At 34.7% G+C, this 15,191-nt stretch overlaps 3 protein-coding genes across 4 annotated transcripts; 1 reads left to right on the top strand and 2 right to left on the bottom strand.

Moving 5' to 3' along the window:
* Positions 1-1,046: 1,046 nt before the first annotated feature.
* LOC116138084 (ACT domain-containing protein ACR2) lies at positions 1,047-4,103 on the top strand. Of its 2 annotated transcripts, XM_031423813.1 has the most exons (7): positions 1,047-1,054; positions 1,847-1,941; positions 2,034-2,200; positions 2,345-2,412; positions 2,515-3,207; positions 3,292-3,396; positions 3,482-4,103. In XM_031423813.1, exons 2-7 carry the CDS (start codon positions 1,871-1,873, stop codon positions 3,830-3,832), a joined length of 1,455 nt encoding a protein of 484 aa, XP_031279673.1. In that variant the 5' UTR covers positions 1,047-1,054; positions 1,847-1,870; the 3' UTR covers positions 3,833-4,103. The 2 variants fall into 2 exon arrangements, with proteins under 2 accessions (XP_031279673.1, XP_031279672.1); XM_031423812.1 differs by lacking the exon at positions 1,047-1,054 and having other exon boundaries at positions 1,571-1,941.
* A 718-nt stretch (positions 4,104-4,821) lies between these two features.
* On the bottom strand, positions 4,822-6,098 carry LOC116138196 (probable glycosyltransferase At5g25310). The gene is made up of 2 exons (XM_031423923.1): positions 5,754-6,098; positions 4,822-5,493 (listed from the first exon to the last, which is right to left on the bottom strand). The coding sequence occupies exons 1-2, from the start codon at positions 6,090-6,092 to the stop codon at positions 4,828-4,830; spliced, it is 1,005 nt and encodes a 334-aa protein (XP_031279783.1). The 5' UTR covers positions 6,093-6,098; the 3' UTR covers positions 4,822-4,827.
* A 6,248-nt stretch (positions 6,099-12,346) lies between these two features.
* Positions 12,347-13,877, bottom strand: LOC116138179 (probable glycosyltransferase At5g11130). Its single transcript, XM_031423912.1, has 3 exons — positions 13,782-13,877; positions 13,104-13,458; positions 12,347-13,027 (listed from the first exon to the last, which is right to left on the bottom strand). The coding sequence occupies exons 2-3, from the start codon at positions 13,443-13,445 to the stop codon at positions 12,347-12,349; spliced, it is 1,023 nt and encodes a 340-aa protein (XP_031279772.1). The 5' UTR covers positions 13,446-13,458; positions 13,782-13,877.
* Positions 13,878-15,191: the final 1,314 nt, after the last annotated feature.

The raw sequence follows: 15,191 nt of genomic DNA, 5'->3' as shown, positions 1-15,191 counted from the left end.
TTCTTTCATAAAGTTAATTATAGGCCTTTTGAAAAGTTTTGTTATTTATGTTTCTTTCTCAATGGCGCTCTTATGTTTTATTGGCCTTCTGGTAGCAATAGCATTGACATTGACATAATTTAAAACATGAATCGAGACTTTTCCCTCTAGTTCCATTACAGCTAAGCTCAATCAGCCGGATGGTGGTGAGGTCCCTTTTGGGAGAAGAAATCATTGGATAACGATTACCATCCGATAATCATCAAGTCAATCCAAAAACTGTTTGTCTATTGATAAAGTTACACGTTTCCCAAACTCGTGCATGCAAGAACAGGCTTACGTAAAAATCTTTATCAATTTGATTAGGGCAGTTGACATTTGTTATTTGTAATTAATATTCTGTTTGGATACAAATAGCAAGAGAGTTCTGAATTGATCACGAAACGAACGCATGCATTTCCTTCGATAGTAAGTCAAATTGAATTAATGGATATGCATTGGTTCATTCTCAGATGAACTTGAGTTGGCCAACCGCGTGGTGATTCGTCAAAAGTTGCTTTTTTTTTTGTCTTGTCATTTTGGTACAAGTTTAACCATTTTCGTGGAAATTATGGTTTAAAAGTAGGAGATTAAGTCAAGAAATACTATTTTCTACCATAAAAAGACAGAGTACATCAGTTTGGCCATTGTAATTGCAATTGCAAAGGAAACTATCACGTAGACATTAATAAAACAGATGCTGATTGATGAGGATCACTAGTTATCGAATTGAACGACTAAAATATCGGCTATAACCTTGAAATCTAGCACGAGTTGTCTTCCCTTGTGGCCCCAAATACTTTGGGAACATGTTCCAAAAATTCATGCCTATTATTCCAGTAATTAGAAGAAGAAGAAGAAAAAATCAATACAAAACGTGGCCGATAAATATAATTTGACTTTGTACGTGTCCCATCTGAGACAGCTTTCTCTAAGATTTGTCTTGTAATTAATCATTTATCACACGTTTTTATCATCTATTTATATCCTACTCTACTCACACTCTCAATCACAATTCACAAGTCCAAGAATAGTAGTAAGTTCCCTGATCTCCATTTCTCTTCCACTCTTATATTGGGCTGAAATAACTCTCCTTTCCTTTTTCTTTATCATCTTCCACAGAAAGAGAGAGAGAGAGACTAAATTCTTCTTCATTCTTCTCTCTCTTCTGCTTCCTCATTTTCCGAGCTGGGCTTATCCCCAGTTTCACTACCCATCATCTCTGATTCTCTGTAATCCTCACTAATCCATATCTATATATATTTATAATTCTTCTCCTTTTTCTTCTGTTTTAATCTATATTCATTTTATAATTAATGAAAGGGATTTTTTTAATCAATTTTTTTGTTTTTTTTTGTATTCTATGCAGTGGGTTGAGGGTTGAGCTTCATAAAAGCCTGCATTGTGTTGTTTTAATCAATTTTTTTTACGGATTTATTTCATCTTTTCTCTATCTAACTAGTAACTACAACTATAACTGACATAGATTTATTTTATCTAAATTACTTTTGAAATAAATTATGATACATGATCTTAACGAGATTTTCACCGAGTTGTATCAGAAACTACACTGTATTTTTCTTTTTCTTTTTTCGCCTAGATGAACCCAGATAATCAGAGTACAATGGTTTCAGAATCTAGAAAAGTAGATTAGTTTCCATCTTTAAGTTAGGTGCAACAATGGAGTCGTTTAATTTTCTGCGTATGTTGAGGCACTTTCAGCTGTCATTTCTATGCTTTGATGAATTGTATATTGAGGCAAGTTCCTTTTAGGCATTTCATTACTTCTAATTCATTAGATTTTTTTTCTTTATTCGCTTTGATTCAGGTGTTTTTGATTTCATTTTGCGACATGAAGAAAGTTTGTTGGCCTTACTTTGATCCTGATTTTCATAATTTCCCAGAGAGAATATATGGCCCCACGTAAGTAGTCTTACTAAGAATCTTTAATTTATAAATTAACAATTAGATGACAACTTATGTTATTTAGCCATACGTTGTCGTTTTGGGGTCAGGTGTAGGGTCACCGTTGACAATGAAAGCTTGGAAGAATCCACTGTAGTGAAGGTGGATAGTGTGAACAAGCAGGGCCTCCTCCTTGAACTGGTCCAAGTTTTGACTGACTTGAATCTCACCATCACAAAGGGCTACATTTCCTCTGATGCAGGCTGGTTTATGGATGGTAATATATATATTAATGGAAAATTATTCTAAAATTTTGAAGGATTTAATCAGATTACACTAAACCCTAGCTGATATCTTCGATTCAACCCCTACATTTTATCATGAGAACCTAATTGATGGTGTTTCACTTCTATTATTCAAGTGTTTCATGTCCAAGATCAACATGGCAATAAACTCATAGACCAGAAACTCATCGATAATATCCGGCAGGTACAAATTATCTTTTAACTTACCTTTATGTTGGTGCTTGCTGTTCATATATAGTCTAGGGCAAAGTTTAAGTTGGAGGTGAGAAATTTTATGTGCATGCAGGCAATAGGTACAACCAGCGAGACGACAATTGGCTCGGCCATGCCAAAGACCTATGCCAACAAAGCTGTTTATGAACCCCAACACCCTAGCGAGCACACCGCCATTGAAATGACTGGAACCGACCGCCCCGGTCTCTTTTCTGAGATATCAGCCGCTCTAGCTCAACTTCACTGTAATATTGTGGAAGCACACGCATGGAGCCACAATGATCGCTTAGCTTGTGTGGCCTACGTTTCTGATCAGTCCACCGACTCTCCAATCGCCGACCCTAATCGTTTGGCTCTCATCGAGTACCACCTCACCAATGTCCTACGCGCCACCGCAGAGAAAAACCCTAGTGAGACTCACATTAATCCTGTTCCACAAGAAGTTAAGAGCCCTGGAAGAGATGGAACAAAGACTGACGTGGAAAGAAGGTTGCACCAACTAATGCTTTCTGTTAGGGATTTTGATAGGCCAGATGAGCCCATGAGTCCAACGACCGTAATAGGATTGGGATCCAACGGCGATGAGGAAGGTGGAAGGAAGACTCTTGTGTCAATTGAGAGTTGTGATGAGAAGGGATATTCAATAGTGAGTGTTGAGTGTAAAGATAGGCCGAGGCTTATGTTTGACACTGTATGTACCCTCACTGATATGCAGTACGTTGTGTTTCATGCCTCTGTTGGTTCTCGCACAGGCTACGCATTCCAGGTATATATATATATATGTATGTATGCATTTATATTAATTTCTCTGCCATTTCCTTTCTTCTTTATCTCAATTTCTTCTTTACAGGAATACTTCATAAGACATTTAGACGGATATGCTCTGAACACAGAAAGTGAAAAGGAACGAGTGATAAAATGCTTAGAGGCTGCTATTGAGCGTCGTGTTTGTGAGGTGATTATCATAATTAATAACTCATTAAGCATCAAAAATATATATTTAGCATATGGAAATTTATATTAATCATGATTACTTGCAGGGGTTAAGACTAGAGCTAAGTGCGGCAAATAGGGTAGGATTACTATCTGATATAACTCGAGTTCTTAGAGAGAATGGTCTGGCAGTCGTTAGAGCAGACGTAGCAACGCAGGGAGAAAAGTCAGTGCATGCTTTCTATTTGAGAGACATCTCAGGAAATGAAGTAGACATGGATTTTGTTGAATCAATGAAAAAAGAGATGGGTCCGATTGATGTTGAAGTAAAGAATGAAAGACGACGAACATCAACTCAAACACCAACTTCACCAGCTGAAAGATCCCGTTTCTCTTTCGGATACTTACTTAAATCTCATATTGAACGTTTCTCTCAAAACTTTGTTCCCATCAAGTGATGCTAGTCCTAGTTTGTTCCCCCAAATTCATGTAAATAAATAGTATTGAACAGTAAATAAATACACTAAACTATTTAATTAATTGCCGAATCAGGACTAAAGACTCTGGGCTTGCAAAAATAAAAAAATAAAGAAATAAAAAAATAGCATGGGAAAATGACACAGTGCATGCGGTTGATTCTAATGGATTGTATGAAGTTAATAAAGATTATGATGCTTACCAAATTCCAAATTAATCTATATATATGTTCTCGCTTGCTGATGATTAGAGTTGGGCGTGGTTTTAAAATCTAGTAAATTTAATTTCTTTATTTCATTTGTAATTCTATAAAACATCTTTATAGTCGTAACGGTGTAACTAAACTAATTTTATGATTATAGAAATGTTATAACTTAATAGAAGTGTAGTTACAAAAATTATTATTTTAACTTAGCCATTCATAATGCAAGTGATATAAAGATAAAATATGTACTATATTAATAATTAATTAATACAGCATATCAAATTCAATATATAGATATCGATAAAAGGTATAGACATATTTAAAAAAATAGTATATATCTTTTTCTAACTATGTTATTAGATTATAATCTTCTCATAGTTAATAATAACTTTAGACTATAAGCTGAATAGGCCAGCTTTTTGTCAAATTCTTTTTTTTTTTTTTAAAAAAAGAAAGATCAAATAAATCAGCCATTCTTCATATTAAAATTTACATGTTGACAGTTTAATTACAAAGTGATCATTAAAGTATTAGTCTTTTCTATAACTATAAATACTAAAAGAAAAGAATTCATTATCAAATTCCAATAATAAATAAATGGGTATATATATATAGAGTAATAGTTTAATTGCCTTATCAGAAATTAGACCTAACCTAGTATGAGTCTGACAACTTGAAAGCATCAAGTAATGTGAAGAAAAAAGTATATCATAAATTTTGACTAATTTCAAAAGTACAAAAAAAAAAATCTAATTAAGTGGAAGTTAATCGTCAGCTAAGTCTCATATTTAGCCTTCTAAGCCATATGGAATGTAAGATCATATGAAACGCATCAAATCTCTGAGCAGGTTTGTTTAACATAAAATGTTTCCTAACAGCTCTTAAATTCTCCTTCAGTTTCATGTACTTCTCCTCAGAAATTGACGTCAACACCTCCTTCAGTCTTGGAATATCTGATACTTTTACCTGTACCGAGAAAGACTCCCATCTCAAAACATCACTTAATGGCAGCACAAATTTTTTTGACAAAATCACTGGTATACATTCTGCATATATAGACTCCACAACTCTAGGGCTGGCCACTTCATACCCACTTGGACACAGGCAATACTTTGATTGGAGCATAAAGGAATAGTAATCCACTCCTTCGGGGAGGTACTCATAAACCTTCATATCATTGTCACGGCCTTTCCAGTTATCCAAAAGGATGGGGCGGATTGGGCCGTGGACTCCGCCGGCAAAGAATGCCAGATGAGGTCTTGGTTCAGTTAAGGGTGGTGGGTTTTGAAGCTTGGTTGGTAGGTAGCCACCGAAGAGGTGGATTTCGGGGATGCTTACATCTTTTTGAGGGTTAAAACCTTCGGAGGAGTTGGCATTGCAGAGGCCTCGGATGGATCTGCTGTAGAGTTGAGGGTTGGCTTCAGATACCAGAGGACCCTGCAATGTATGTGAATTAAGCTAAGGTAAAATAATGCAAGTCTCTGATCAAGATCATCATTCTTCGACAAAAGGTAAATACTAATGCTAATAATCATGAATACTGGTCTGCCATTCTACTATACAAGGCCATTCATGTTAGCTTGGAAGCTAATTTACTTTAGACATTTATGTAACCAGCAATCTACAAACTTAGAAAAAGAGCTGTTCTAGCCCTAAAAGGAAAGTTTTGATAGAGGGGATGGATGATAGAAACTCACCCAATCATGACAGGCAAGCATGAAGTGATCAGCCCCACTAGTTCTATTCCAAAAGGGATGTCTAGTAGACACAACTTTCACATAATCTGCTACATACTGCTTAAGTGGAACAAGATCATACGTAAGAGGGCGGTATAGGTACTCCACCATTGAAGTCACACTGAAAGGCAAAAAGTAAATGTGAGCACGCTCAGGATCACTTGTCCTGAACCTCGTAGTACCATGCTCCAGCTCGTTTATGAACCTTCCTTCTATTGAGTACATTTCCTTGCATGGCCCATCGTGGGCCATGGGGGGTTCTCCTTCTTTATACACATAAACCTTGAATTTCCTCTCCATCTCCGCATAGCTTCTACAAATTTTAAAAGAAAACGTGTACAAAATAGATGTTACAAAGTGTCGATGTATACTAAGTGACATAATTATTGGCAAAGAGCAAAGGATTTAGCACTCATTTTGCTAATTAAATGCATTTTCATAAAGCTACCGAGGGTCCTCTTTGGGGCACATCTACTCTCTGATTGCATCAGAATTAATTAAAGTCTAAAACTTCTTGCTTTAAGATCATGATAAACGACAAACCCGTTAAAAGTATAGGTTATGGTGAACCAATCAGTCAAATGGCTGACCATTTGATTGGCAGCGAGGAACACCTGTTTGATGTTACAAGTTTCTTGTTTATATTCTCGACAATTCATAATTTTAAACGTGACATTTAATGTGTTAACATACTTTTGAAATTTAAATACTGTAAATTAAAATTTTAATGTTATCTATATGTTACACGTACAGTACAGATAAAGAAATGACACGACTTTCTAAGGACACTTTTGTGGCACGGCAATATGCACCATTAATAAAGACATTGAGAGTAAAGAACGGCCGCTTTTATGCAGTAGCTATGATTCAAACATGGGACTATGGAAGTAATTAATTGACTGTCAAAGTTAATGATAAAGAATATAAAATGAGTGAATGCGCACTATATATCACGCATCATGCTTCTTCAGATCCAAGAAATATTTCATTGCACACCCCAAAAAGGTATACGAGATCTATATAGTTGGCATATACGTGTAACTAATAGCAATAGTGCTGGTAACTTAAATAAAGCAGGTATATACGTGTAACTAATTGCAATATTGGTGGTAACTTAGAAATAAAGCATGTACTCATGTTTTTATTATTGGTTAATTAACTAAACTTTTTTTTTTAGATTAAATAATATTAAATCTAATTAAAGTCTAAACTTACTGATAAAATGCTCCGGGGTTACGATAGATGGCCCTTTGAGGAACAATATCTTCGTTTTTGATAATTGACGGAAACTTTTGCGTCAGCGCTGCTTTACGAATCGAAGCTCGTGATCTTGCAAGCCCTTGATTCAGCTCCTTTCTTTTATCTATCTCGCTCGGTGATGATTTTTTCTGTAATAATAATAATAGTAATAATAATAATTAATATATATGAAAACACGTTGATCATCCTGATTATTCGACAATTTTCAAATTTAAACGAACTGGTTTCTCTGTTGTTTAATTTAGTGAACACTAAACATGAAATATATAGAAAAGCTCAAATAAACTTTGAAAGAGAATATAATTCATTCATCGTACTGATTCATCGGGAGTTTCATTGAGATTCAACTAGCAGTTTTATCTGTGTTAAAACTATTTACATTAACAGTGAAATAAAATAACGCAAACAAATCAACTTATAAGAAAATTAAATTGATCGTCCGGATGCAGTAAAACGGGAGTTTCATTGAGATTCAACAAATCAGTTTTATCCGGATCATATTTCATTGATTCGGTGATGGTTAGAAACTTACTTTAACAGTAGTTGAGTTTGTGAAATGATTCACGGTTACGCTGTCGCTAGATGCAGTTGAGTTTGTGAAATGATTCACGGTTACGCCGTCGCTAGCTGCAGTTGAGTTTGTGAAACGATTCACGATTACACCGTCGCTAGATTCAGTCAAAAGAGCTGCTCGGTTTTGAAGATCAGATAATGAACCGACTCTACGAAATTGACGCATATCGAAAGATGAGTGGCTCACGAAGGAGCTAAGATAGTCAGCTGAAAGCATCAAAACAATGACGATCAACGCCAGCGTACAGATTGAGGGGACGAACGCCGTGAAGGAACCCATTCTACATACAAAATTAGATTGGCCTTTGGTGTTTGGTTGGTGAGAAATTGTTTTTTCCGAGAGGGAAAATTATTTTGAGAGAGAGCTTCTAAGTTCTAAGGGCGGGGAGTAGCAGAAAGAAAATTTAAGCAGAAAATGTGTGAGGGAAGCGTAAATTGACGGGTTTGACCTTGTGATAATTTTTGTGGTCTGCCGATATTTTTGTTACCCTCTCCAATTGGAAAAACCACTCCCACTTAATTTAATCAACCCAAATAGCTAGCTTCAATATCCATTGACCAACACAATTTCGAAAATAATTTTTAAAACCTAAAATAACCTTAATGGAAGTCTTAAGGCCCATTTGGTATAGCTTGAATTTATAGAAGAAAAGCTTATTAGAGTAGAACTTATTTTGTTTTGTTAAGAAAATGTAAAAAAAAATTTAATATAAATTTACCAAAAAGGGTAATAAGGGATATTTTCGAAATTTCAACGTTCTAAACAAGTTCTTTCTAAGCTCAAAAGGAGTTACGAGAAAACTCGAAATTTAAGCTTCTTCTATAAACGGTAAAATAGTTTAATTCTAAATTCTATCAACACTTATGAAATACATTATACGACCAAAAAACTTAAACAAATTTAAAAAATATTTATTGCTTTAAATAAACTCTTTGGTCAGTAAATAAGTCCAACCAAACAGAGTCTTAACATAAAATAGCATGAGAATAAGTCTCAAGTGTACGTAAAACTGTAATTGCTGATTTTTCTTAATTAAGAAAATGTGACAAGTCATGTAGTGTATGCAAATGACCATATCAGTGTTGACTGTAAGGACCATACATTAGCACTCGCATCCTAAGGAGTGTCAACCAAGCTATGAGACTAAAATATAAACGTTCATTATAAGCTAAACGGTAAAATTCAATTACAATTCTTCTTATTATTTCAATTATATGTTGGCTCCGGTTGTTACGCTATTGGAAATACTATAAAGTTAAACAGTAAAATATTTCAAAATATTATTCTATATTTTTTAATTTTATTTAAACCCCCTTGAATTTGTTAATTTTGTTAAACACCCCCAAATATTTTTTTTAAAAATTGTAAAAATACCCCAACAACCCATATTTACCAGATTCCCACCACCACTGTCGAAATATGGTATAATGGTGCACTGCCGGCTGAGTCTGGCCAATAGTATCCCGATCTAGCCTTTTCCGGCCAGATCCACTGTAGATCTGGTCGAAAAATGCTAGATCTATGACCAAAGATCTGGTTGTCAACGACCATCAATGACAACCATATCTTTGGTCGTCGTTGACGACCAAGTGCGGCCAGATCTAGCCGTCAATGGCCAGATCTAACCGTAGATCTGGCCAGAAAAGGACATATCAGCGCACGACTGATAAGATCCAACCGGTCATGCGTCCATACGACGACTTCGGCCACCCTCCGACAGTGGTGATGGCTGTCCGTATTTGATGGATGGGTTGGGGGTGTTTTTGTTAACTTTTAATATTTTATTATATGGGTGTTTAATAAATAACTAAATATAAGGGGTATTTGTGTTAATTTTCAAATCCTACATCGTAATACCCGCCCAAATTAACTTTTTTCAAATATTATTCTAAAAACTATCAGAATAATGAACCAAACGGACCCGTTATTATTAACATATAAAATTATCAAAATCTCCATCACCTTTTTTTATAACAAATCAATAGTACTGAGTATTAAACTCACCACATGATAATTACTAGTAAGATTCGGCACCATATATGTATAAAATGATAAAATTGATACAAATATACTAAGATAATTGTTGAATGTTTGCAAATAAGACATTTGGGTTCGTTGCATGTAAGAACAATGCAAAAAAATAAATTTCAGTGTTTTTATTTGGAATATTGTTGCTTGTCTTCTTGTATTAACCCGAATTACAACAAATTGTAATGTAATAAGCATATCTACAATAACAAAGATCAAATTTTCAATGGAAAATACAAATTAGTTTTTGTTAAATAATAATAATAATACTAGAATGAGTAAATTTGAAAAATCAACTTAATAAATACTCCATTAATATAAATAATTGAGAACAATTTGTATTCATAATTATTATACATGAAGTTAAAAACTTAAATTATAAACCACAATAACTCGATTTTTGTGCACCGGTAAAACTCTTACGACTATTCAACTAAACCAAATTTGAGCTTAAAACAAGTACTTGACTCATTGTATATTTAGAACTTTAGTAAAAACTTCCTTGCCGTTTTATATGGTGAGGAAAATTTTATTGGTGTCTTGGTCAACAATTTCGAATCTAATTTTGAGTTTTTTGCCGTGAATGATGCCTGGGTCCAACTCAAGAGTCAAACTTGGATTTTACGGGGAGGAGCAAAACAGAATAAAATTAGTATATTTTTTAATAATTTTGAAATTCTTAATTTCTTGAAGAAAGAAATCTCATAAAATGTAATAAGACTTGACTCATTGTATATTTAGAACTTTAGTAAAAACTTCCTTGCCATGTTATATGGTGAGGAAAATTTTATCGGTGTCTTGGTCAACAATTTCGAATCTAATTTTGAGTTTTTTGCCGTGAATGATAAGAAATTTAGTTTATTGGTCTCAATTTCTTCAAAGTTGGCAACGACTTAAAAGATCAATGCTGCGAAGAATGTGCATTGAATGACGTGATATCATCATGTTTTCTTAAAAAAAATTCATAATTAATCAACGGTTAGAATAGCGTCACGTCATTCGGTGTGCATTCTTCGGTAACTGTATTATTTTTCCCAATTAAAATACCCCAATTATTGACTCACTGAAATGATTATTCTCATTAGACAGTCTCTGTTTTAAAAATCGGACCGAACCGGCCAGTCCAACCGGTTGGACCAGGACCCGGGGCCTTCTCCGGGTCGGTTCACTCTTTTTAACTATTTGAAGTTTAAAATATAACAAACACACCCTTGATTATTACCATCAGTCCCTGAAGGTTTCAAAAATTAGCAAACACACCCTTTGGCCAAATGCAAATCGGCAATGATCTCCCTTTTCCGGCGACCTTCCACCTTCCCTTACTGTCGAAAACCACCTTCTGAGTTCTGACTTTCTCCAGCGCTATCACGCTTCATCTCCAACAGTCCAGCCGCTGCGTGACGTTTCATCGTCCACCTTTGCCACGAGATTTTTCTTCCATTTCTCAGCGTCGATCGACCTTCTCCGGCATCGACAGGCTTCCTTAGCCACCGATCTACTTTCTCCCAAGCTCCCTTGTTGTCATTCACGAAGATCCAGTCATATCACCAAAAAAAGCAACCGCGACCAGTGACTTTACCGCCGATCTGCCATTTTCAGGCGATGCCTCTACTTGCTAGCTGCTTATTCGCCCTCTCTATCATCCAATCTACCCTTCTTGGTGTGTCGCTGTTGCTCTCCCAATTGATCGTCGATTTGCATTTGGCCAGAGTTGTGTTTGCCAGATTTCAAACATTTAGGGTCTGATAGTAGTTATTAGGGGTGTTTTTGTTAGATTTTAAACCTGTCAAACCATCGGTTCAACCGGTGGTCCAACCGGTTGGACCGGTTGAACCGTAACCCGGCCATCAGAGCGGTTTGTCCTCCAGTCCGGTTTTTAAAACAATGTAGACAGTTTTATTTTTATAGAGTGTAAGCAATTATTTCTTAGTGATCATAAATTTTTGAATCATGTTAGATTTAGTATAGGATTATAATACTCTAAGATAAAAATTACAAACATTATTAAAAATTTAAAAAGTAGATAATTAAATTTAAGGAAAATGTTTTGTCATACGTCTAACATGAAACATAGAAATACTTATAACGATAAAATCTTGTATTGTATAAATCCAAATTAAATCTTTGGACATTCACGATACTTCTTTAGAAATTTTAGTTTCTTATTTATTGTTTGGAAACAAAGAGTAATAGGACTGTTGTGTAAAAATAATTCACTCATGCTACATGATTGCAATTAATTGATTCCTGAATAAGATTTAAACACTACTTCTCTCTCTTTTATTTATTTCATTTATATTTTCATAAGGATGGGGTTAATTAAAATTTAATGCTCCATGTTATGTAATCTTATTTGGGCAGTTGAAATTACTGAGATTGACATTTTATGCCCATCTCTAGCATCATTTTGTTAGATCTAAACTTTCACTTTTAGGCTCTGATTATTATATAATGTGACACACTATGTGAGTATCACGTGACATGATGGCCCACATAATATTAATGTGATATTAAGTTACATGGATCCTAATACCACATAGCATGTTTTGTAACGTGTCACGTGACGCGTAAGTTTATACAAACTCTGTTTATATATATATATAGAAAGAGAGAGAGAGAAAGAGAATTATTGGATTTATTATTTTACATGCACTAATATTGAAGAATAAGTTTTTTACAACACGTGAATGGTCTAGGCATTATGGAGAGGTGGGAGCCTGCGATTGAGCCTCCTGAGCCACACCGAGTGCATCACCATGTGCAAAATGTCATAGGGTTTCGCAGGTCGATTAAGAGAAAAATCTCGTTGCACTTGAAGAACTCGCTTTTGCATCTCTGTATATTCATCCTCAGAAATACCTTGAAGAATTTTCTTCAGTTGAGGTATCTTTGCTACCGGAATATGAACTGAGAATTTGCTCCAATCCAAAACATCGCTAAAGGGTAGAACATAATGATCGGAGATGATCACCGGAACACAACCTGAAAATATAGACTCCACCACTCTAGGACTCGCAACTTCATGTCCACTGGGGCAGGGGCAAAACTTGCTTTGATGCATTAGTTGAGCGTAATTTAGGGGCTTGGGGAGGTATTCATGAACTTGGATTTCATCAGCTTTTCCTTTCCAGAAATAAAATAGCTGCTTTCTAACGTAACCATGAGCACCACCAGCAAAAAAAGCAAAGATGGAACGGTTATACGAGGCTTCCTGGCTGAGATGTACCGTGGGTTTCAATGATCCACGTCTCATATAAATTTCAGGCAAAGAGACATCCCTCGCTGGCTTGAACCCTTCGGAGGAGTTGGCGTTGCAGAGAACTCTGATGAAGTTCTTGTAAAGATCCGGGTGAGCAGCCGAAACATCTGGTGCCTGTGATGTCGTAAAGACGTTAATTACTTCATAATCAAACTTCATCAATAAACAAAATCATCTTACGAAAACTTACCCAATCATGGCAAGAAACTAGAAAGTGATCAGCTCCGCTGCTTCTGTTCCAATAAGGATATTTGGTGGACACAGTGTCAATGTAATCTTTGACAATGTTTTGCAAGCGAGAACGAAAAAAATTAGTGTAAGGTCTGTAGACGAATACAATGATATTTAAGATGCTAACGGGGAGGAAAAAAGCAAGGGCCTCATCGGGATGGCGGACTGAAAAAGGACTATTCCCACTCTCCAATTCATCAATCAAATGCCCCTCGATGCAATAGATATCAGCCATTGGCCCTTTATGAAACAGCGGTGGCTGTCCTTCCTTGTATGTCCACACTCTAAATCGCTTCTCCATCTCTATGTGGCTCCTGTTTCGATATATACACCAAAAATTTTACGTCTTTCTATTGGATGTTAAATACTTATGAGGGAAGAATTCGTTTATCAGTGCTAAACCTAGCTCATCTAATTAATTAATGGCGGCCTGAAGTGATGACTTTGACTTCCTCCTGATCACCCATTAATTTAATCATCTAAATTTTGAAGAATCTTTATAGATAAGTCTAACCTTAGAATTTACCCAGTGAAAAGTCGGACAGTTAAGTTAATCATCTTGAACTTTAAAGCCACGTGTATATGATTACTGAATGATGAACACTTAAAGAACATTAAAAGAGAAGAAAATCTTAACTGATGAAAGGCATAAGGGTTTATGTAAATGGAACCCCTGGGAATAAAACTTTCCGCTTTGTTTGATGTGTAAACATGAAATCGTGACGCTTTCCATATAGCTGCTCTTGCTCTCGCCAATCCATCTTCCATTCTTTCAAACTGACTCTTCTTCTGCACCCATTTATAACATACATAAAGTAAAACAAACTTTTCTTTCTCTTCATTCAGACAGTTGTATTAATTTGAGTACTTACACTGCCACCATTATTGCTTCCAATTGAAGCAAATTGAACAGGAACTGGAAAAGAATGAATGCTAGAGACTTCTTTTGTGTTTTCTTGGAAATTAAGCGTGTGATTGGAAATAGAAAAATTAGAAAACGGAAATAGATGGAAGTGTTGTTTGATGGAAGAGAAAAGAAGTATATGACAGATTATAAGGTATAGAAAAGGAGGGGTAGTGGTAGCGAAGTCAGCCATTGAAGCAGAGTTTGATGAAGTTGGATTAGTTCTGCTTAATCTTGTGCTGTGTAATGGGATTTGGTAGAAGGAATTAGATAAGTGAGATAGGTCTTGTTATCTCTAAGATTAATTATTTTCTATATTTGAATATATATATATATTATATATATATAATATATATATATAAAATATATATGTATATATATATATATATATATGCTCACCATGGAGTTCTACAACTATGAATCTTAAACATATGAATATTTGATACATAATTAGGGATGTAGCCAGAATTTTTAGTGAGTGAGTTCAAAACATCTATGTTGATAAATTTACGATAAAATATATATTGAAATGATCCATTAAATTACCAATTGTTCGTTTTTTTAAATTATGATTGTGTGGTTGGTAAGGCCATTTTTTACAAGTAGGCTCTTCTCACTTTGTCTTTATCATTAGGATGATATTCTGAAATTTTAATCCTCAGTCTAGAATCTGTAAGAAGACTATTTAAGTTAAACTCAACAGTATTATGAGGTTTTATGTTTTGGTCAATTGATGGTTCCTCATCATAAAATTTTCTTTTGATCAAAATTGTTTATAACTAAAAAAAAAAAAAAAAAAATTATCGAAAAAATAATTAATTTGCAATTACAAATCCAAAAACACCAACACAAAATTCAATAATTAATATGGGCTAACCTTAAAACCTTTCAATTCCTCAACTTAAACAATGATTGTATCTTAATTTATCAAACTCGGCTTAAAACAACAACTAATTATCTGATTCCTCAACATAAACAAGATTAAATCAAAACTCACATCAAAATCTAAGAATTTAATCTTCCAATTTCAAACTTATTTATTAAACTCAACCAAAACTCATAACTCATAATTTTCCATCAATTAAAAAAACTAAAAGAAAATATTTAAAAAAAAAAAAAATAGCATCATCTTACCTTGTAACC

Source organism: Pistacia vera, unplaced genomic scaffold (assembly GCF_008641045.1).
Source record: "Pistacia vera cultivar Batoury unplaced genomic scaffold, PisVer_v2 Contig338, whole genome shotgun sequence".
Classification (NCBI taxonomy): Eukaryota; Viridiplantae; Streptophyta; class Magnoliopsida; order Sapindales; family Anacardiaceae; genus Pistacia; species Pistacia vera.
Note: the sequence above shows the minus strand (reverse complement) of the source record. Positions and strands in the feature narration are given on the sequence as shown.

What these genes read in the sequence shown, in the direction of transcription:
- LOC116138084 (XM_031423812.1), top strand. Translation starts at nt 1,760, where the DNA reads ATGAATTGTATATTGAGGCAAGTTCCTTTTAGGCATTTCATTACTTCT. An exon ending in TCATCGATAATATCCGGCAG is followed by an intron (nt 2,413 to 2,514) that starts GTACAAATTATC and finishes ATGTGCATGCAG; the next exon opens with GCAATAGGTACAACCAGCGA. An exon ending in TTGAGCGTCGTGTTTGTGAG is followed by an intron (nt 3,397 to 3,481) that starts GTGATTATCATA and finishes GATTACTTGCAG; the next exon opens with GGGTTAAGACTAGAGCTAAG.
- LOC116138196 (XM_031423923.1), bottom strand. Translation starts at nt 6,092, where the DNA reads ATGGAGAGGAAATTCAAGGTTTATGTGTATAAAGAAGGAGAACCCCCC. An exon ending in TGCTTGCCTGTCATGATTGG is followed by an intron (nt 5,494 to 5,753) that starts GTGAGTTTCTAT and finishes CATACATTGCAG; the next exon opens with GGTCCTCTGGTATCTGAAGC.
- LOC116138179 (XM_031423912.1), bottom strand. Translation starts at nt 13,445, where the DNA reads ATGGAGAAGCGATTTAGAGTGTGGACATACAAGGAAGGACAGCCACCG. An exon ending in TAGTTTCTTGCCATGATTGG is followed by an intron (nt 13,028 to 13,103) that starts GTAAGTTTTCGT and finishes ACGACATCACAG; the next exon opens with GCACCAGATGTTTCGGCTGC.